The 21761-nt window shown below is 32.5% G+C and overlaps 2 protein-coding genes across 4 annotated transcripts; one reads left to right on the top strand and one right to left on the bottom strand.

Moving 5' to 3' along the window:
• The first annotated feature begins 3761 nt into the window (after positions 1 to 3761).
• Positions 3762 to 11991, top strand: LOC117931851 (SKP1-like protein 21). 3 transcript variants are annotated; one of them, XM_034852923.1, is made up of 11 exons: positions 3762 to 3888; positions 5758 to 5828; positions 6023 to 6338; positions 7048 to 7272; positions 7378 to 7569; positions 7647 to 7757; positions 8032 to 8110; positions 8506 to 8609; positions 8725 to 8906; positions 9662 to 9779; positions 11609 to 11991. In XM_034852923.1, the coding sequence occupies exons 3-11, from the start codon at positions 6303 to 6305 to the stop codon at positions 11612 to 11614; spliced, it is 1053 nt and encodes a 350-aa protein (XP_034708814.1). In that variant the 5' UTR covers positions 3762 to 3888; positions 5758 to 5828; positions 6023 to 6302; the 3' UTR covers positions 11615 to 11991. The 3 variants fall into 3 exon arrangements, with proteins under 3 accessions (XP_034708814.1, XP_034708815.1, XP_034708813.1); XM_034852924.1 differs by lacking the exon at positions 5758 to 5828 and having other exon boundaries at positions 8779 to 8906; XM_034852922.1 differs by lacking the exon at positions 5758 to 5828.
• Positions 11992 to 12166: 175 nt separating this feature from the next.
• LOC117931850 (signal peptide peptidase-like 4) lies at positions 12167 to 21066 on the bottom strand. The gene is made up of 14 exons (XM_034852921.1): positions 20793 to 21066; positions 19649 to 19807; positions 19380 to 19491; positions 18559 to 18678; positions 18236 to 18387; positions 17919 to 18101; positions 17325 to 17359; positions 16427 to 16589; positions 15161 to 15214; positions 14431 to 14523; positions 14172 to 14314; positions 13548 to 13618; positions 13245 to 13328; positions 12167 to 12513 (listed from the first exon to the last, which is right to left on the bottom strand). Exons 1-14 carry the CDS (start codon positions 20925 to 20927, stop codon positions 12413 to 12415), a joined length of 1605 nt encoding a protein of 534 aa, XP_034708812.1. The 5' UTR covers positions 20928 to 21066; the 3' UTR covers positions 12167 to 12412.
• Between the last annotated feature and the right edge of the window lie 695 nt (positions 21067 to 21761).

Raw genomic sequence — 21761 nt, 5'->3', positions numbered from 1 at the left:
TGCTCCTACGAGAATGCTGGTTGGGTCCATTATCACCACCATCTAGAATTATAGCTTGTCCCCATTGTCAACACCATTTTGCATTCAGAGCCAGCTTAACCTGCTCAAAATAATCCCTCACTTGTCCTTTTATATAGGATAAGGAAGTTTTTAGAAGAATATGAAGACCAAAATATAAGGAAATAGTGTGGAGAATTCTAAAGAATTGAAGAAGCTTTCAGGGATGCCCATAACATCTTCATGACTGAGTGAAAGATAAGGGAATAATGTGGAGAGTTCTAAATAATTTGGAGAATTCCAAATAATTCCAAATAACTATAACAAAGAAAGGGGAAAAAACTAGTTTATTGGAAGGTTAGATACGATAACAACCCTTTAGCTATCTCAGATAATATGATATGCTTAGCACTATAAAGACAAAATGCAATTGGAGGAGCTCACCTAACCCCTATTATCATGGACCGCTGCTATGGATTTCTTACTTACTAAGTGGTAAAACCCAACGTCTTTTCTCTACTTCATTTGCCTTGGCTTGTTAGGGAGGAAGCAAAAATGTTTGAAGTTAGAATTGTACAATGTTATTACTTCATCCATTGTTTTAAGAACTCTAAACTATCTCTTAATCCGCTTTCGAAAGAATCATACAAAGGTGTAGAGTTTTTTAGAGAGTTTTAGAGTAGTGAGAGTTCCAATGAGTTTCATTCTTGTTTATAGTACTCCATGTCCACCCAACACATTCCAAACATTATGAAGTGTTCTTATACAACACAAGTTTCTTTCTTCCAAAACCATTTTTAGTGTTTCTCCAATAATTTGCCTATAATTAGTAAGTTCTTTTCATCCAAAACTTTTTAAGTGTCACCAACAACTTCCAAAACTCTTATAAGTGCCTCAAATCATTTATCGATATTTAGTAGGCCACCTCTTAAGTATTTGTGCAATACATTTGTCTTTTGTTCCAAAACCATCAAGTCCCTGCAACAATTTTTTAATGATATATAGAGATATCTAGATTGGAAAATACATTAATTTATAAAATTAAATCAATTTGATATATAACCACATTAAGACAATAACACAAATAAATTATTTAATAACGTTCCAAAAAATGTTAATTTAATTCACTTTCTTAAAGTTTTTTTACTAAATACAATTGGTTTTTAGTAAATTGAAATTTCATTAATTAACTCTTATACATTTTTCATTTATTATTTTCTCACTTACTTAAGAAAAATATTAGATGATTTTAAATCCATGTGGTTAAGCATATTTGACTAATCCTATTTAAGAGAGTTATTTGATGAAATTTCGAATAAGTTAGATTAAGAGTATTTAACCAAATACCGGGTGAAATTAACCTATAAAAAAATTAAATAACTTAACCACATGATGAATTGGGATATAATTAAGTTCAGATTTATTTAAATTAAAAAATAAATAAAAGAACAAACACCATTTACCTATCAAGTCAACTTAGGATTAAACCTTAATCCTAATTTACACCTTAGTAATTTATAATAATACGTCAAATTATCAATTGATTTCAAATATAATATAATAAATTAATAAACCCTATCAAACAAATTTAGGCTAAAGGGTTATTATTATTTTAGTTTTAGTTTGTCCCATACTAAAACAACCCGGTTTAGGCTCGTGATTCTAAAAAGACTTTTCGTATACTTTTAAAATGCGACAAAAGGAATGTAATTGACATTGACCAATTAACTCTAGATAATCTCATATCCACTCCCCAAAAGAAACCATACCTAACCCACATTGCCTTTTGCACATGCATTGCGCTATGATTTTAAGTGAGTGTAGTTTGATATTTGATGAATATGTCTGTACAAGCTTGTTCATGACCAAATTGCAATATCAATCATACCTTCAAGCAAAAATTAATTATTTGTCCATAAATTTAGTCATAATATGTTAGAAAAAGAGTAATATATGTTATGTTTATCCTCCAATGATATCAATCATAAAAGAATCGGTGTGTATTAATTTGAGAAGTCATTTGAGCTATTTGAAAGGATTAAAGTATTTTTAAAAGCTTGAAAATATTTTCTTATAAAAATTAACTTTTCAATTGAGAGTGTTTTTGGTTAGAATGCTTTGGTGTATAACATTTTTATTAGTAGCATAATAGATATGAGTATATGGAAGAAAAGGAAAAAATTATGGGGTCATTTATTTTCTTATAAATTTCAAAGCTTTTCTAGTAATTAATCAAGGATAAAATTTTATTTTTTTCATGAAAAAATGTATTTATTAATGTTATAGTAAAATAAAATAAAATAAAATAAGATATTTAGGTTGTTGTAGTATGTAGTTCATATCGGGTGAAAGACATATGGAGATAAAAGGGCAAATGTCGAAGTGGAACGATCGCAGTACGGTTCAGGGGTATTTTTGAAATTTCATTACCTAATTGTTAGTATAAATACCATTTTATGTAACTATAATTGAGATATAGTGAAAGTCTTCTTTACTATTCCCATAGACATAGGCAATCTATCAAATCACGTTAAATCTGTGTGTTTTCTTTTTATTTTTCTCTAATTTTTCACCATGAATCGTTTCACGAAAATTAACATAGGCAAAGATATGCAAACACAAATTTATGGTTGTTTGATACAAATTCAACTTAAGTTTATTATCCTTAAATTCTAAACACGGGATTCTACTAAACTTTTAAGGCTTAGATTAAATCTTAATCTTCTTTACATTTTGATTTGTGACTTTATTGGACTTTCTATTATTTTCACTAAAGAGATGTTTCATTTTTTACTTATTCAATTGTTTCAAATTGTAAGGAATAAATTTACAAGTTCCTAGCAAAATTTTGGATTCAATTAAGCATAAAAATAAGTTAAGATTGAAAAATGCATTAACGATATAGAAGTTTTGATTTAATGCACTCAAAGAACAAAGTATGACACTTAAGATTGATCAACAATAGATTCAATGTGTTTTTCTAGCATTAAACGAAATTTGAAGTGCTTGTTTATAAGATGCATTAGAAAACTACTCAATTAAATACGGTTCCTTGATAATAGATTGATATATCAACGATTAATAGCAAGAAGTACAATAACTAGTCATTGGAGGTTAAGGAACTCGAACCAATCGATCTATGTGGTCCACTAGTAGCTATTGCCAAAAATATAAAATTATCAATTTTAATATAAAAAAAGTTATAACAATTAGGGAGCGAAGTTTTTCAATTATTAAGAATCGAATGTGATTTTAATAAATACTTTTAATATTTATGATATTTGAAAATTTTTATTATTCAAGTATTAAAAATATTATAAACACTTTATACAATCAAACGCACTTTAAATTTTTATGAGCTCAAGGAGCCACATATTTTTTTTAGATGCCACGTGTAAAAACATAGATATAGACTATAGTAGGCTTGATCTTTCACGACAATGACGTGGCGCTTCCACACCTCAAAACCACTATCTCTAAATCCGAAACACATGAAAAAAGGACATACAAAACATTTATAAATTTTTAAAAAATATTATTATTTTTTCATATCGTTTTCCAAAATACATTAAACAATAAATAAAATACTATACGCTCTTTCCTTTTAAGTTAAAATGTTCTAATCTTCTAGAAAAATTTTCTAAAAGAATTATTAAATAAATTAGGTTATTTTCAATGATAAATTTTATTTAAAAGCTCAAATATAAAAAAAGAAATGTATATATATACAAAGAAATATATATTTCTATATTTCTCTCTCAAGATTTTCATTATTTCTGGAACTTTCTCTCTCATTTTTTCCATTTTCCTTGTGGTTCGCCGACACCCGCCAAATTTCTGCAATTCAAAGCTCTCCGATTTCTACAATTCCAATCTCGCCTCTTTGTACAGGTAATTATTGTGTATGAAATCATGCTTTGATATTTCGTCAATCTGTTAATTGCTTTTTGTAATTGAATCAGTCTTTCTGGAAAATGTGGATCATTATCCTTATTCAGGATTCTTCACATTTGCTTTCATCACAGCCTGTGTTCTCAGCATTAGTTCCTGTTTGTTTTAATGGATATATGTTTTTTTTTGGAAGTTTTTTTTGTTTGCGTATTTCCTTTTATTTATTGTTTGTTCGTAATTTGAGTTTGCATTGGAAGCGCTGCTTAGGGTTAAGAATTTTTTTTTTTTGGAAATTATTTGAGAGTTCTTTTTTGTTTGCTAATGGTAATTTTCTTAAGCCTTTTGTTTGGTTACCGAGAAAACGGAGAGGACAAGCGAAGGGAGTGAGTGAAGAATTCAATTAAGATGTTAGGTTTTCTTTTTGTCCTCCGGTATTGCATTTTCTCAGCAACCAGACTGATTGTAAGAGCAGTAATGTTTTCTTCTCATTAATTATTGCCAGTTTCGCAATCTCTCTGGAGGAGTTGTTCGTACAAAGTGTTTGTTGGAAAAGGATGTCCTTATTGTTAACTTGGTTTAAGTGATACATGTTTGTTAATTGTATAGGTTTAATTCAGCGAAAAGTTACAAGTGTTAAGAAAAGTTGGGAAAGTGGCTCTAAGACTCAGAATATGGAAAGTTATTTTTGCAAACAGTCATTAAATTGAGAAAAACTTAAGGTTGGTGACCTAGATATACCCAACAGTTGCCTTTTTTTGTCATCACTGTCCATAATCCATAAGGGGAGAGAGAATAAGAAGGATGTTTTCTATAGAATCAGGGCAGGATGGTATCTGAAAAAAAGACTGGGAGAAGTATAGATGAAGTAGAGGGGTGCTTCTAGGGTTCTGTGTAATCAGCTTGTATCAGACAAATTGAAGGTAAGGTTTTAAGTTTGAAATATAGGTCCAGGCCAGGTGCTTTATGATATAAAATGTAGGTAGTCAAGTAATTTGTTATTAAAATGAGCTTGAGGTTGAATGCAGATGTTAGGAAGGCTGAATGCATTCAGATGAGCCATGAAAGAATTTGGATGAATAAATGAATGACTAGTGTGTGTGTGTTGGGTGGGGGTGGTGTTTATCACCAGCTGACAACAATATCATAGAAATTCATTAGGGTGGTTTGACCATGTGTGCTAATGACTCACCATTCAGAAGTGGCATGCTTCAAGTTTACCAAGTTGGGGAAAACTAACATTTGAGGACGGTGGTTGAGGCAGAGAGAATGAGAACATCTAGGATTTAGTGTAAACTAGGAAGGCATGCAGCCTCCAGGCTATTGTAGTTGATCTGAAAGAAAAAGAACTATAAATGCTTTTAATAAATGTTTAGTGCTTTGAAAAGAGCTTTGAAGAATGCATGAACTGGTAACCAGTAATTTATCACATTCATCAGTTCAACCACAACGAAACTCCATGGTCTCCTTCCCAGGTTTTCATTTCTGATACCTGACAAAGGGACATGGTTCTGTTGTCCTTTTAGTCTTCAAAAAGGAAATTATATCCTTAAATGAAGATGAAATTGAATTAGGAACCATGAAAGGTGGTTCCAGTCTGAAAGAGTGTCAGATTTTACTGCTATATACTTATATTATGGCAGTTGATAATGAGGTTCAAAATCTTCTGTTATTTATGATTTTTGAGTTTCAATTACCTAAAACATTTTATATCTCTTACTATCATGGTTCAAGCTGCACTTCTGAATCTTCATATATAAGTCTTAGGCAAAAGGCCTGTTTATCTTCATGTATATTTTTAAGAAAGTAGCATGAGTGTTAAGTAGATAAGTTTTTAATTATTAAACTGGTAGTTCCCTGTTTCTTATGTAGATTTGGATTGCAGAACTTTAGCTTCAATCTGCCAATGTTAGAAGAATTCACAATTAACAACACCTTGTATGGTGGGTTTCAATGACTAAGTTGTGATTTCTAAGTTATCAGTCAGATGGTTTTGTGTTTTTACCTTTTTCGTCTTCTGCTTCATTCATGTTATTCTTGGCTTTAAATTAGTTGCATTTGAACTCTTGTTCTTTAAAGGCCTGGAACCTTGTTAACAGATTAATTTATTTTCTTTTCCTCATTTGCTTATGTACAGTTGGGAGTTTACTTTTGATGATTCTGTGCCTCAGCAACGTTGGACGCCAAATTTTTCTTTGCCAGTTGGACGATGCAATTGGAAGAAGAGTTACAAAAAGAAATGTTGATATCTATGTTTCATGAGTTTGGGAAATATGTCATTTGTTGTAGCCTCATGGAAGGCCTAGTAAACATTTAAGCTTTCATTTGTTGTGCTTCTGCTTAGTCTGTGAATCTCAGCTTGCTAAAAAAAGGCTTCCAAGACATACAATTACATAAGAACTCAAAATTATTGTCAAATGGCAGAAGTTGATACTGCAGTCATCAAACCTGAGGTAAGTTAGTTATGCTCTTTTTTGAACCATTTCACCCATATTTGATTGGCCAGTGCAATGTTTTTTATGAATGTAGATTTAAAGTTAATATTCGACTACCTTGTTTTTAAACTTGCCCTTTTTTTTTGTTACTCTTATGTTGTGAATTTCTTCTTATGTTTGGGTACACTCTTTGAGTTTATGCGCACTTAGGTTAGTTCTCATCAAAAACCTCAATGGATGTACTTACATCCATAAAGCTGATCCCAAATAGTTGGGATGGGGCTTGTGTTGATAATATGGTCTGGCAAGACTTCTATCATGTTGCCTTCGATGTATATCTATCTTAATTGGTGGTCTTGACCCTAAACTACATTGTTACTTTTTTTCCATTTACCTACTTGATGTGTGCATTAATATTATGATCTTGTAGTACTTGAAACCACCACCATTGCATCGATCTATATTTTACTCAGTTGATGGATGCACCAATATATATTTGCTTCAGTTCATGTGTTTTTCCTGATAATATGGTCTGGTAGGATCCTAAGCCACCATTTTACCTTGATATATGTTTCTTTGATGTATGGTATCTTGGACCTTACCCTAATATGTTGCCTCAATTGCTTCTTGGTTTGATATAAAGATAAATTTCCCTATTTAATTTTTGTGGTCTTTTAAGAGTGATTGATGATTCTGAAGCTACAATGGCACTGCTATACATTCTCAGATGATGAAGTCCTACATTTGGCTCCAGACTGCTGATGGTTCAATCCAAGAAGTAGAACAAGAAGTGGCCATGTTTTGCCCCTTGATATGTGATGAAATAATACAAAGAGGTATGGGTTCTTCGAAGAACAATGCTATAACTCTTCCACAGAGAGTTAATCCCGTCATGTTGAGCTTAGTTCTTGATTACTGCCGTTTTCATCAAGTAATAGGACGCTCGAACAAGGTTTGCACATATCTAACTTATCATTTTCTTTTTCTGATTAGATGTTCTTTTGCTAGTTTGAATAGCAAAGCTATGTTTGACCTTTTGGCCATTTTTTGGGCATAGGAGCGGAAATCTTTTGATGAGAAGTTCATTAGAATGGATACAAAGAGGCTATGTGAGTTGACATCTGCTGCTGACAGCCTCCAATTGAAGCCTTTGGTTGATCTTACCAGCCGTGCACTTGCACGAATGATTGAAGGGAAAACCCCAGAGGAGATACGTGAAACATTTCATTTACCTGATGATCTTACAGAGGTGAGAAGCGTTTATGGCTTTCTTCTTAGCTTTTTTTTTTCTCTTTTATTATATTAATACAGTCGTGATTGATACAGGAAGAGAAGTTGGAGCCTTTGAAAAACATAACTGATGATCCACGGATCCGACTTCTGAATCGGCTGTATGCGAGGAAGAGGAAAGAATTAAAAGAGAGAGAAAGACTAAAGGTAATTATGAAGTTTTCTGTATATTTTTCTCTTTTCAATAGGCAATTAAGAAATATATAAAAAGCCACCTAGCAATAGAGGAGGCACAATCCAAGTACAACGAAAGTACAAGGAGAACCAAAAGCTAAAGAAACAGAAAACCCATTGCATTGTAGTGTTCCATGTGCCTCTTATCAAGAAAAAATAAAAAAAGTAATGTTCCATGTGCCTTATGTTACTCATCCTGTACATATATTCAAAGCTGGCTGACAATTGGGCCTTCTGTATGTTTCAGAATGTTGAAGTTGAAGAAGAGTGTGTGGATTATCGTTCAGTTGATGATCTTTTGTCATTTATTAATGGAGGAAATGAAGGTATTATCAAGTCTTGTCTCTACTCATCCTAGTCTTCTTCATTAAAGTTTCATTTTCCTTCAAAAAGAAAAACCTGAAGTTGAAGAAGAGCTTAAGTTTGGGCTGCTCAATCCTAACTTATATGGTTCTCTTTTTTGTTTGAAAAAGAAGAAAAGAAAAAAAATTGAAGATTGTGATGCCAATGGATGTTTCAATCAATAGATTAATGTCTATAAATATTGTAATTTTTAGTAGTATTTCTTCCCTGGGTTTCATACTTTACTTTCTACTGCTTGCTAAAGCTTCTTTGATTCTTTTGAGAAACATGGTTGTAAAACATATCCTCTTAAGTTTTTTGTTTCCTTTTCACTTCCTTTTGAAGGCCTCATTGGAGGTAAGGGAATTTTTTTTCACAGATTCCAAGGGGGTTGGGACTTCTAAGAATAAAAAGAAAAACCGGAGAAGAAAAGATCAACAAAAGAACACTTCATCAAACCATGCCATCGAAACAACCCACAAGGTCAGTACTGCCATTTTGCTATTCCCTTTTTTTTGTCTTTTCAGGAGTCAATGAAACTCGACGCATGCATTATATTAAATTTGTTAAGAGCTACTACAACTTTCTTCTTTCTTAGGAGTCAAATTGTTTGAAGTCTGTACATCATGATGTGGAAATCAACAATAATTTGCAGTCCAGTCCCAGTGAGAGGTCAAAACTACAAGATATTCAAGATGACATGTTTTCACCTCAAGCCAATTTTGAAGATGGTGATATTGATGATGAATTTGATCCTGCGATTCAGGAAAAAATTGATAGGTGAGCCTGATAATATTAGAGTATATTCATACAATGAATATTGCTGCAAAATTGTAGTTTTTACTTTATGTGGAGAGTTCAAGTTATTACCATAAGTAAACAAGCATCTAAAGAAGCTATTGGCTTTGGAGAACCAAACTTGTGGAGAGTAAATCATTGGAAAATTTGAGTATATGTCATCTAGAGAGTTAGAAATATTTGATGAGGTTTAGAAGAATCCTATACTTCCTGTTTCTCGCTAGTACTTTTCCATTCAAACTTTGTCAATTTTACCAGTAAAGAGTGTTTTGAGTCGCTAGTGAAGAAAACAAATCTACACACATACTGCCCTCCATTTGAGTGCCTTCCAAACTTTGGCATGTTGGTAAGGATGATGAATGGTGTCATGGGGTTCAAAGCCCTTGAGGTGGGTGTCATGGTCAGGTGTTAGCAAGCCAGTATATTTGGTGGCTGGGAATCATGGGATCTGTTCAATGATTGTTCTTAAAAACTGTTTTCTTTTAAACTTAGAAAAACAAACTTTTAACAAAAAAACAGTTTCTGTTTAGAATTTTTATGAAAATGGGTTGTTTTTTGAGAAAATAATTTAATTTTTTTTTTTTAAGAATGGTTCTCTAAAACTATTTTCTAAAAACTGTTTTTGAAATCATTGCCAAATAGACCCACGGTAATGAGTTCATAGTTATACTTTCGTTCCTTGAAAAAAGATCCTGTGTGTATTGCTTATTTTTGTGCATATGCTTTTATCGAAGCAGGGAGGTGGAGGATTTTGAACGCATATTGAATTCAGACTGGCCAGAAAGAATGCAAGAGATTCTATCTTTGGGGCGAGAAAGGAAGCCCATAAATGGGAATGGCTCCTTAAGTAGAGATGTAAGTTGCTTTACTGTTCCCTTGCTTACTTACAATTGCTTCAGGTTTCATTGTGATACGCATTATTGCTGTGCTTAGTCCAGGAAAATACTAAGAAAAAACAATGGGCTATGTTTAGTTCCAAGAAAATTTTAAGGAAAATACAGGGAAAGAAAAAGTAAAGAAAAATAAAAAATAGAAGTCAATAAATTATTTTTATATGCTATTTCAAATTCACTTTACTTATTTTAATTTTTTATATAAAGATTAAATAATTTGAAAATGTGTAAGTTTCTAACTAAATTATATTTGATTTTCTTTATTATTTTTCATAGGATGACCACACATGAGAAAATTATTTTTTTTTATAGTTTTTTCTTTCTTTGGTATTTTCCGAGAGCCAAACATAACCTAAGGAAAATGATAGAATGTATCCTAATTTTTGGCCTAATTCTTCTTTTGATTATCGATTCCACCTCTTATAAAAAAGATGTACCTTTGTTATATTTTATCTTTTCAACAAGTTTAGTAATGAGCATATAAAAGCCCTATCCTTCCCATGGAGAGAAGGACATGTGATTAGCTTTTAGGAAATTTCTTGTTTGGTTTATCATGAAAAGTACCAAAAAAAAATCATATATAATTAAAATTAGTTAAAAACTTATATATTTTACTTTTAAATTTATTTTTCATTTCCCCTATAAATTTTGTAAAAACCAAATATAGGGTGAAAGTCCAACATATGCGTCCACATTTTATTTTTATTTTTTTTCCCTTTAATCAACTGCTCCATTTTATACATTTTTCTTTTCCCCGATATGCCATTTTTATGATTTTATCCTCAAATGTGAGGGCTTTTATTTTGGAATTGGAGTAATGTTATCAAACTGTAGGTTTTGGAATGTTTAAATCAGGTTTGATGAGTCTCTCAATTGTTCATGATAATTATGATAAATATTATCTGAAATTAAAAAGGAAATCCTGCAGATTAGTTGTTGCCTTTGTGGGTAATGAGTTGTGAATGATTCACTAATATCAAGACTAGTAAAACTTCTGAATAAAATTCCTGAAGGGTTGGTTCTTTTTATTTTTTATTTATTTTTATTTATTTATTTTTTATATGTTTGGATGCCATGAAAAAAAAAGGGTGAAGAAAAAATATTGAGGGAAAGATGAGGGAAAATGCTAAGAAATTTTCCTTAGATAAAGGTGAGAAATTTTTGGGAAAAATGTACTTCCCAATTATTTAATTTCCTTTCTCTCAACTTTTCAGCTGAGTATACAAGAAAAAAAATTTTCTTAGGAAAATGAAGGACAACTAAAAATAAATTATTTTTATGTACTTATTTAAATTCATTCTACTAATTTTGTTTTCATTTATATAAGGATTAGAATAATATTTGATTTTTTAAAATAATTTTCATAATATTTTTTCCCTTTTTTAGTATTTTTCTAAGAACTAAACATTGAAAACTTTTTAAAAACCAGCCTAATTGTTTTCATTGGGTCAGGTTCCAAGTGGAAAGTTATTCTATCAAATGGGATACTAATATAGCCTTACAAGACTAATATTACATGTCATTAAACACTCTCATAGCTCATTAAATAATGAAATATTTGAGTAAAGGGCCTTGTAAAAACCACTAAATTGTATTAAAAATTAGGTGTATAATCTCGTTTTGAAATTTTTATCCTTGAACTTTTTATTCAGTTAGTGTTTGACATGATATTAGGATTAAAAAATTTTGTCCAAATGAAGTTATATTTTATGTTTTTAAAAGATGGAAGTTCATTCTTTGGAATGCCCCTTTTAATCAAATAATCTATCAATGATTTATCGGTGTGAACAGGGATAAAAGATCGGGGGCATGAAATGATCTGTGAATTATGTGGATCATAGAATGCAAGTTTCAGGGCGGGCAGCAGCTGGAGCAATTGTTTCACTGGTTATAAAAACATGTGGGTTTTTTATGGCAGTCAGGGCTGGGAATGGTCATATTGATGTGAATCATCATATATGTAAGTTTCAGATATTTTGCCTTTTCCATTTTGGCCTTTTTTTTTTTTTTTTTTTTTTTTTTTTTTTTTTTTGCTGTGCTCAGCTATGAATGCTTTCTTTCGGCTTCAGCTTCTTTTTGTAGTTTGTAAGTATTAAATGAAAGAGAGTGAACTATTTTGATTCATGGTTCTATCCATTTATCATTGGAAGTGAGAATGATATTAGTTTTTGATAGCCTTCGTCTTCTCTGAAAGTTGTTAGTTTATAATTTTCCCTAGAAATTTAGATCTTCAGAATCCCAGAATGTCCAGGTATATCCATCCAACCCAGCTATGGCCATGCCATGGCTTATAGTCTGTAATTTACCAACATCCAAAGCCGGCCATTTCTGTCCTTGTATAGAAAAATATTGCTGGTAGGGAAACCTATGAACGGTTTACTCTTTTTATTGATTTTTTCAGATGGACACCCTGTGTTGAGTTTGATATCCAACAAGTGGGGCTGTTTTTAGAAGGGTGTATAGTCACAATAAGGAGCTCTGCACCGATATTACATCTCCTAGAGAACTTGTACAAGTAGTTTTCCTACAACGGGGTTTTTTTACTAACAACTAATTTAGCTACTGTTACAGTAGAGAGTGGGTGAGGTAGGTACTCTATTGAGAAGGTTGGATGTGCGGGCATGGCCTCTCGGGTTCTCCTTTTGTCCATAGAGTCTTGAGATCGCCTCTCTTCTTTCCCAATGCTAGAAAGGTGCCTGCATTTAGAACCAAAGATTAAGTTAACAAAAAATGAAAAAACTCAAGGTGACACCTCCTTGTCAATAAATTCCTCAAAAACTCAAGACAAGAACATGAGACTTCCTTCCGCATCCCCTAGAAAGCACAAGATTCTCAGATTTGAATTAGTTTAAGTATTTCTCAAAGCCTATGTTGGTTTCTTAAAAAGTACTAAGAAAAGAAAAAAAATATTATAAAAAAATAATTCTCATATTTAATTTTACCACAAAAAAATACAAAACAAAATTAAATATAATTAAATTTAGTAAGAAACTTATATATTTTAAAATAATTTAATCTTTATAAAAAAAAAGTTAAATGTAAAACAAGTTTGAAATAATATATATAAAAAATAATTTAATTTAATTTTTTTTTTCTTTCACCTTTTCTTCTTCTTTACTTTTCCTCCTTATTTTCTTTCCCTCACATTTTTCTTTAAACTTTCCATAAACCAAATTTAGCTTAAAAGCATTTTCTGAGTATTTTTGGAAGAGTCACCATTCAAGTGATTCTTTAGGAAGTACTACAAATTTTTTAGTATTTTAAGTGTTTTTTAAATTTTATCAAATGCTTTGTTTTTCTTTTTAAGGACATTTTTTTGTGCTAAAAGTGCTATCCTAAAGCAGTGCCAAACAAACTCTCATAGACTTAGCTTTGAAAAGCATTAAGAATGAAAATGATTCATTAGCGTATTATTATCAGTACATACCGAGTGTGAATGGAACAATGTAGAGTAGAGCTGGTTGGCCATGCCCATCCATCAAGTTCAAGGCCACATATGTGATGAGGAGTCCTGCACAACAATGAAAAACACAACTTAAAAAGATATTAAAAAAAAAAAAAAATTGTAGCATCTATGGAATAGAAACAGTTGTATAAAAATGCAAAATCCATATATCAATCCACATGATTAGCCGGTTTCAATATAGCAATAGATACTTGAAAACAATGGCAATAGTAAACTCGAGAACTGTTTAATGTCCAGAGAGAACAGTTTCTTTTTCCTCCATACCTAGACCATAAGCAGTCATGGCCCACACGAAGTATCCTGCTCGGAGACTCTTCTTTGCCAACCAATCATACCTGAACCAATGATCCATCCGAATGAGTTGATTAGAACTTTCTTACCTTCCAATTTCCTTTTAATATGAATCTTTTCATTAAAGCTAGAAGACGTCCCAAAAATTGAAGCATTAAATTAAACCATGGAAAAAAGAAGAAAATTACAGCAGAAACCCTCTAAACCAAATCATTGGTTAGATTCCTAGCCCAAGCATTCTAGCCTAAAATGCCATGCATTTCACTTATTTTTCACAGAATAAACACCCTAACCTTTTGAATAGGTATTTTGTTTGCCCACAATTACTGTTTGTATAGCTTAAAATTTGTGTCAATTGGGCATTTAATCTGGTCAAACTTCAGTTTTTTTACACCTAGTTAGGAGGCCTATCGCATGATTCGACTCTTTCTTTTCTGCAGAATCTGGCGAGGTAGTGTGCCCAAACTCAGTCTTTGATTAAAGCTTGTTTGGGATCAATCCTAAACGTTCATATCAAACTCCAAAATGGGCTCTAGATAATTTGGGACGGGGGGGAAGCAACTTCTTTGAAAATAAAGATTATTACAGTGATCAAACCTTAGTGAGAATGCCACAAGCAGTCCCGGTAAGATAATATCACCAAATCCAATGATGCTGTAGCCACCCCAAGGATCAAACATTCGCGGGATCTTCAGTAGCATCGGAATACCATCCTCCCCACTCCTATCACCACGAGCTACCTATACAGAAAACACAATTACATAATTCTGTAATTGGGCAGCAGAGATCTCAAATACCAAACATCAGCCGTTTCAAATGTATTGGTGGGCTAACAAGTTTTGGAGAAACTACTTACCACAATCATCACACTCTCATTGAACCACCATTTAGAAACAAAAACCCAAAAGATGTCGTACAAGAATGCACAACTGAGAAGAACAGTTCCAACCTGTTTATATCAACAAGAATGAGAGATCTTGTCAAGTATTCACCAAGGGCATGTTTGAATAATCCATCAAACCTGAATTGTTGCATTTATATCTTTATATACATGTGCAACTTGTTTTTGCAAAGGTACAAATCCATTGATTTGATTACATATTAATGGAAATATAAGTAATTAACACAATGATAGATTAGAAATGAAGTCGATTCCTAAAAACTCATAAAACCAGACTTTGGGGGTAGTGTATGGGATGGCTTCCATTTGCACCAATAATCGCATCTAGTAAGGAGGACTCGTAACAATGCCATGTAAAGCCATTCAATCTCTATTGGATATTCAACTGTTTAATTGGAATACTTAAAGGATGAGGACATGCCTAAAATTTGTAAACTAGAACCAATGAGGCATACATAATTTGCTTAGCTCTTAACCCTAACAAAAACAAGGACTAATAATAATAGTTTTTTTAACCACCGACAGATGGAGTTTTAAAGGTTTTAGAATGCTGAATGGATACATACAGAGATATAAGACAAGTACAAAACCAACAAATAGAAGTGTTATCTTTGATGAGATAGTCAAGAATAAACATGGATAATTGTCCATTAACAGCAATTTAGGATAAAATTCATGCAATCACCTTGAGATTAGGAACACGAACGATCTGAAGAACTGTGATGATGAGTGCAATACCCTGGAAAAACAATAATTAAAATTATTAGTTCAACTCTTCTATCTAGTAAACCATTTCCACTTGCAGTGAGGGGAAGAATTTATAAAGAGCACTAACCGGTCAAAATAATCCCCATTTTGGAAAAATGATCATCACTTTTTCAAAACAAAAAAAATGATCTTTTCTGGACAAAAATCTCCATCAAACTTTTTTATACCCATTTCACTTCGAAGCAGTTTTTATAAAATAAGGGGTATTTTTGTCTGCTTAAGGTTATATTTACAATTTGATAAATATGAAGGTTACTTCTACAAATTGAAGAATATTTTGATCGTTTAGCTCAAATATTCATAAAATAAATGTTTTCCACTACATAGGTAACCATGTTCCATCCTTATGATAGAAATTCCATTTTGATCAATTTAGCAACATAATAAAGAGTACACAACTTCCATATCTGGAAAAACATGACTAAATACACAAGCAAAAACTACAAAAATAAAATGGAAAATAAATCCAATCATCTAGATTATCGTCTCCTGTAAGGGAACCTTCAAAGAGTGATGGTATTATAATTTCAAAAGGAGCTGAAATTTCTAGCTGTGCATTATGAGGCAAATTACCCATGTCCCTATGCTGTCATGCAAGCTTCAATGGTCTCAGATAGACAAACCATGTTAAAAGGCACCATTTTTTTAAAATTGAGTCCATCCCTGGCTTTGAAGCATCATAGTTCTATCTTAACAAAGCAGAGATTGGGTTTTGTTTTTACTATGATTGACATTATGTCAAAACTAGTCAGAAAGATAAAGCAGACAATTTATTGTTAACCTTTCTTTTTTGGCAAGTACTTAAAAAACCTTACTTGAAACAAATATTTCAATTTGATATGTGTCCTACCAAAATTCAATAAATTTTAAACTTTGAAAGACACGGTTCTCAAATGTTAATATTCTTGATCGCCATCCTAAATGAACAAGATTTTCACTTTCAAAGAACTAATGCACAGTTCCAATGCATTTATTTTCAAAGCAGTGCTTTGAGGAGGTTTATATTCACCTTACCTATCCTACTCTTAGGAAAAGAAACTTTTGGTTCTTTCTCGATATCATTATAAAAAGACTGCCAGTCTGACACTAGCACTGTCAAAAACCAAAAGTTAAACGGACCAAATAGGCATGGATAAGCAATCAGAAATTCATGCATTTAGGATATGGATATATTTGTGCTTACAAGGATATCTTGTCCAATCCAAGCAAAGTTGATGCGGCGAAAAACTGCCCAAACAACAGCAAATGCTATGCAGAATGGAGACACAGCCAAAGTCAGATATGAGACGGCTCCAAAGAATGGCACCTTAACAAATGATTCTGCAGCTTGTTCAAACGATCTGAAACTATATTTGTTTACTTGTCAGTCTCATAACTTCCAAAACCTCTCAAAAGGCATAAACAAATCATTCACCAAGGTAACACTAGCAAAAGGAGAATGAATATGACACCAAAAACAATGAACCACTCTAGAAAACAGATAACTGTTCAATCAAAACACTGTTTTTCTCAAGCCACACTGAAACTCCTTGAGAAACTTCAGAACCCTTGGACCAAATTCATAGAATGTTAAGTATCCATTTCTTTTAGAAAGTGAAACTCCCAGAGGATTTTGATCAAAATGACACAAAATTCAGTTCCTTGGAGATAAATTAAATTCAAGAAGGGAATTTTGGTTCAAAGGCTAAGACCCATGCATAGGAGCAAAATAGCTCACATATTCAAGGAACGATACCACATAACCTGTGGATGAATGTGATTTAATGAAGGTTTCCACCTTTCCCTTCTTAAAGAGATTGTTTGTTCGCAGAATAATAGAATGATGATGTGAGGACCTAACTAAAGGAAAAGCTGGAGACAGTAAGCCTTATTCCAACCGTTTGCAATTCTAAACACAATAGAAGACCCAAACCTGAGACCATTTTAAGAACCAGTATAATGCCAAATTCTTGGAAAGCCAATTGGTGGCAAAACAGGAAGTTGAGATGAACCCTGACCAAAATCAATTTAGTAGGGACAACCAACCTTATAATTCAGGAGTTTCCTGAAAAGCATAACTGAACGAAAGAAGAATTTCTTACCAAGATAACAAAGCCACCAAGCAAGTCTGAAGGCCCTGTGAACACAAAGAGACTACATGGATTGGCATTCATTGCAAAAGAGAGTTTAAAGAAATAGAAAGAACAATTCAGAAACCAAACTATCTCAAAATTATACTTAAGAATTCAACAAAGGAACGGAAACAGCATTTTTCAAGTGGACCAGCATTTTTCAAGTTGCAGTTAATAAAAAATGGTGCAGGAACGGAAGCCTATGGTGACAAAAATCATGATAATTTGAAAAATGAAATTCAAGAAGAGAGATGTTAAAAATGGGGAACATATTCTCAATCTGACCTTGATTGGAAGGATCCTGGAATATTCTTGAAATTTTCAAAACAATTAGGGATTATAATATCATGTTGCCTAAACTTAATTATAGAGTTTCCACTTATCACCAAGTTGCTTCAAAATATGCTGGAAATTTTTATTAGAGTTTTTCACCGTTTCTTTTTCCTTTTTCCCCCTTTTTGAAAGATGAATTAGCTAGAAAACTTTGTCTCAGTAACTTGAGCATGGGTAACATGAAGGAATTGGACCCCAAAGGAAAAAAATAAATAAATTGGATAGACGTACCTCTACCCCACCAATGCAAAACAGAACCACCAGAACCTCAACAAACCAGAACGACATAAGTTTATAAAGCATAACCAAGAAACATGAAGCGATCACAACAAAAAGAACTGCTGATGTCGTGTTGATATCCACCATACCACTAGAACCAGTGCCCTCTGTACTTAGAAACTCATCTGAAGCATCCTACAAGATAAAAAAAACAGTCCATACATTCAATGGAAGAACAAATGGATCATTCAGAAAGGATTCTTAACCCATGAGTAAGGAGTTCCCTCCTCAAAAGAGATCGAAATAACAGTAACTAAGGAGAAGATTACCTTTAATAGCTTGTCCTGCTCATTAGCTGCTTCTCTGGCACTCCATGCAGACCAGTAAGATGCAGATAAAATGGTACCAACGGCCATGAGCCACAAAAACACCTCAGCTATGTCAACAAGTGGACGCTTTGGAGAGTATAGCTGAACAGCAACTGAAGAATAGGGAACCATATAATGAACAGTTTACAGAAAATAGTTTGCATGCTAGATCAGGTATTTACCAATCAAGGAAACTATTTGAACAACAAAGCAATGGTGAATTAAAGAATATATTTGAAATATTTTTGAAACCTTGAAAGCATGCAGAATAAGGGAAAGCATACCTGAAGAGTTGTTCTTTAAACTTTTTTCCAAGCTGGCACCAGCATCTTGTGGAAGCATGACAACCGGAATGCTTATATTTATGGCAGTTTCATTAGCTTCACAAACCATTTTGAAAAGTTCTGCAGAATGAGAACCAAAGAGTTTTAATTGACAAAATTAACATGGTTTAGGTCTATTGTTACTACCATTCATTATCATTACAGACAGCCATTACAACAAGTTGTCCTTTTCACATAACCATGGACATACTTACCAGCACCCTAAAATAATGAAACAGCCAATAATATATAAAATAACTATGAACATTATTTTTTTAGGCATTATCCACAAAAAATAAATTCCACTGTTAAGTGCTTCCACAGGTATTGACAAACTTAAAGTCACGACAAGATGGAAGGATAAATTTTGTAATCAGACAACAGGGGAATCTGGATCAGTATCCATTCAATATAATATTGTCCACTATTTTTCATAGCAGAAAAACTCATTTATGATAAACTGCCATCCCCAAGTTGAAAAAGAAGTTAATCTTCCAGCATTTTATAAAAGTGTAGAATTCTAATAAACAAAGTACCTATACTATTTTTTCCTGCAAAAACAAAGGCAATTCAGGCTTTTGGAATATAATTCACTTGATCAACTTGTTTCAAATGCAAAATGGAGCTTTAAGGATAATCATTCCAAGATTGGTCATCAGCAGTAATATAAGTGAAATCCATACTGACTTAAGAAAAACCCGCAGATGGCTGAGGAATGGAAAGAGATGTGGGTATGGGACGTGTTTGACTACATCAGAGAAAATACACATACACCTACATACCTGTCTGGTTGTTTACAATGAGAACTGCAGAAGCACCAGCATTTTCTGCAACCTTTGCCTTGTTTGTGAAACTGCAGTTACCTCGGTATACCAAGATGACTTCACCTGTTAGCTAACAAATGGCAAGATAATCCAAATCATAACCCTGAGGAATAAATGAACAAATCCATAGCTTTCAATCTTTGCATCATATGCTTCACAAGGTGAGCATGTAAGTTAGACACTAGAAATTCAACTAGTCAATGCAGAAAAATATAAACAAAGAAAACCTTGTTTTTGGGTGTACTGCAACAATCAGGAGGATCTGCAAGAGTGAGTGTTGTTTGGTTAGCATGTTTCTCTTTTGATTCCAAGGTAGGACCGAATCGAGCACCAACACCAACATATTCATTCCCTTCTTCATGATCAACCCAAGTTGGTACTTTTACCTATGAAATCAAAGTGGATTATGAGTACAATTACAGATTCTCCTTGTGGAATAAAACAAAGGGTTAATAAAACAAGAAATGGCTCAACATATTCATGCCTCCTCCACAAGAATCATCTTAGTATGGCTAAAGCTTTATCTAAACCCATTTTCTTCTTTAAAAAAAAAGTCTGGCACATACAATTGGCTTTGAAAGGCTCTTACAATTCAAATCTTGCAGCAACTCAGATAGCATCAAAAAGGGAAAATAACCATCAAAAAGGGAAAATAACCACCAAAAAAATATTACCTAGGAAGTCTGTTTCTGAAATTAAAACATTTGAAAAATCATCATCCATCACAAGACCTGAAGGATTAACAACTAAACCACAAATATATATATATATAAACAAAGCCATGCTTTCTAAATTAATTTTCCAGGAAAAACAAAAACAGAATTCAGTACGCTGCACCAAAAATAGAAAACAACGGAGTATTTAAACAAACCAAAAAGTTGAGTCCAAGTAGTGAGGAATATTGATGATAATCAACAAACCGCAAATCATACTTCAACCCAAAAGGGGAAAAGATGAAGAACACACGCTTCAATTAAAGTCCAAAATCAAAAGCCAAAAAATATTCGCGCAAAATTACGTTCCACTCACACCAGCTTCAACAACAAATAATCAAACAGAAGAACAAGGCCTCGTTTGGTTAATGCAAGTATAAGAAGAGGAATCAAGCCTAGGAATCTGAATTTTTTTTCGTCACTCATAAACACTGTTTTGGCCACTCCAAAAGCATCAGAAAGCAAAATTAGCTCATCGTGTCAAATTCTCTCAACCTTTTAAAAATCAGAACAACAAAAATAAAAATAAAAATTACAAAATTCACTTTCCTCCACTTTCCCTCTCTGTTTTCTCAGCAACCAAACCGAGACCTAAGAAAGCACAAGAAAGCTGAAAAAGAAAGACGAGAATGAAGTGGATCGAAGTAGGACGTCTTACCAGAACGAAGTTGTTCTCGCAGCCAGGCTTCTTCGGAGCGATGTCATCCTGGTGAACTATGTCTCCGGCGAAGGCCACAGTAAGAGTGCAGACAAGAAGAACAAACAGAAGGAGCAAATTTCTGGGAGAATCCATAGAAACGAAGCGATTTTCTGGGGAAACAAGCGGAGAAGGTTAGGGTTTGGTTTTGTTTGGTTCCAACAGAGGGAGCAAGAGAAAAAGCAGAAGAGAAGACTGGGAAATCGATGAAAAATATATCATCTACACCCTCTCTGCTTTGCCTTTTTCTTCCCCTTCTTCTAGTACATGAGAAAAATGCCGTGTTTTTTTAACCGTTTGGACCTTTTGACAACCAATCGCACCCACCGCGTGTTTATCACTGACTAAATAATCTCAGTTGATAAGAACTGCAACCACCTTGTACTACAATCTACATCATTGTACGGCCTTGTTTGGGCCGTATAAATATTTTTTCCTTTAACAAAAATTGGAGGAACTTGAGAAAAAATACATAAAAACAAAATATTATATATATATATATATATATATATATATATATTAAAATTTATTTTCATATAAAATCTATAAAAAAATTTAATAAATTCTAACTTTTTTATTTTTTAATATTTTCTGAAAAAAATAATATAATGGTAAAATTAATAAAATAATTTATAAGTTTTTCTCATTATTATTCAATTTTAATTTTTTTTGATATATTTTTCCTTAGTATTCACTTTTTTCTTTATATATGTTTGGTCAATCATTTGGTTCAGGGAATGTTTATTCAAAAGTCATAATTTAATATTTTTGAAAAAAGAATTTTAAAGTTTTATTTAAGAATTATCTTCAAATAGCCTTTTTTTTACTAGTGGAGAAACACCTTATTTTTATTACCATTTGACTAGGGTTTTATATAAATAAAGAAAGAGAAAGCGCGTGGGGACAAGGTCTCTATTTCATTAATAGTAA

Source organism: Vitis riparia, chromosome 15 (genome assembly GCF_004353265.1).
Source record: "Vitis riparia cultivar Riparia Gloire de Montpellier isolate 1030 chromosome 15, EGFV_Vit.rip_1.0, whole genome shotgun sequence".
Lineage (NCBI taxonomy): Eukaryota > Viridiplantae > Streptophyta > Magnoliopsida > Vitales > Vitaceae > Vitis > Vitis riparia.
Note: the sequence above shows the minus strand (reverse complement) of the source record. Positions and strands in the feature narration are given on the sequence as shown.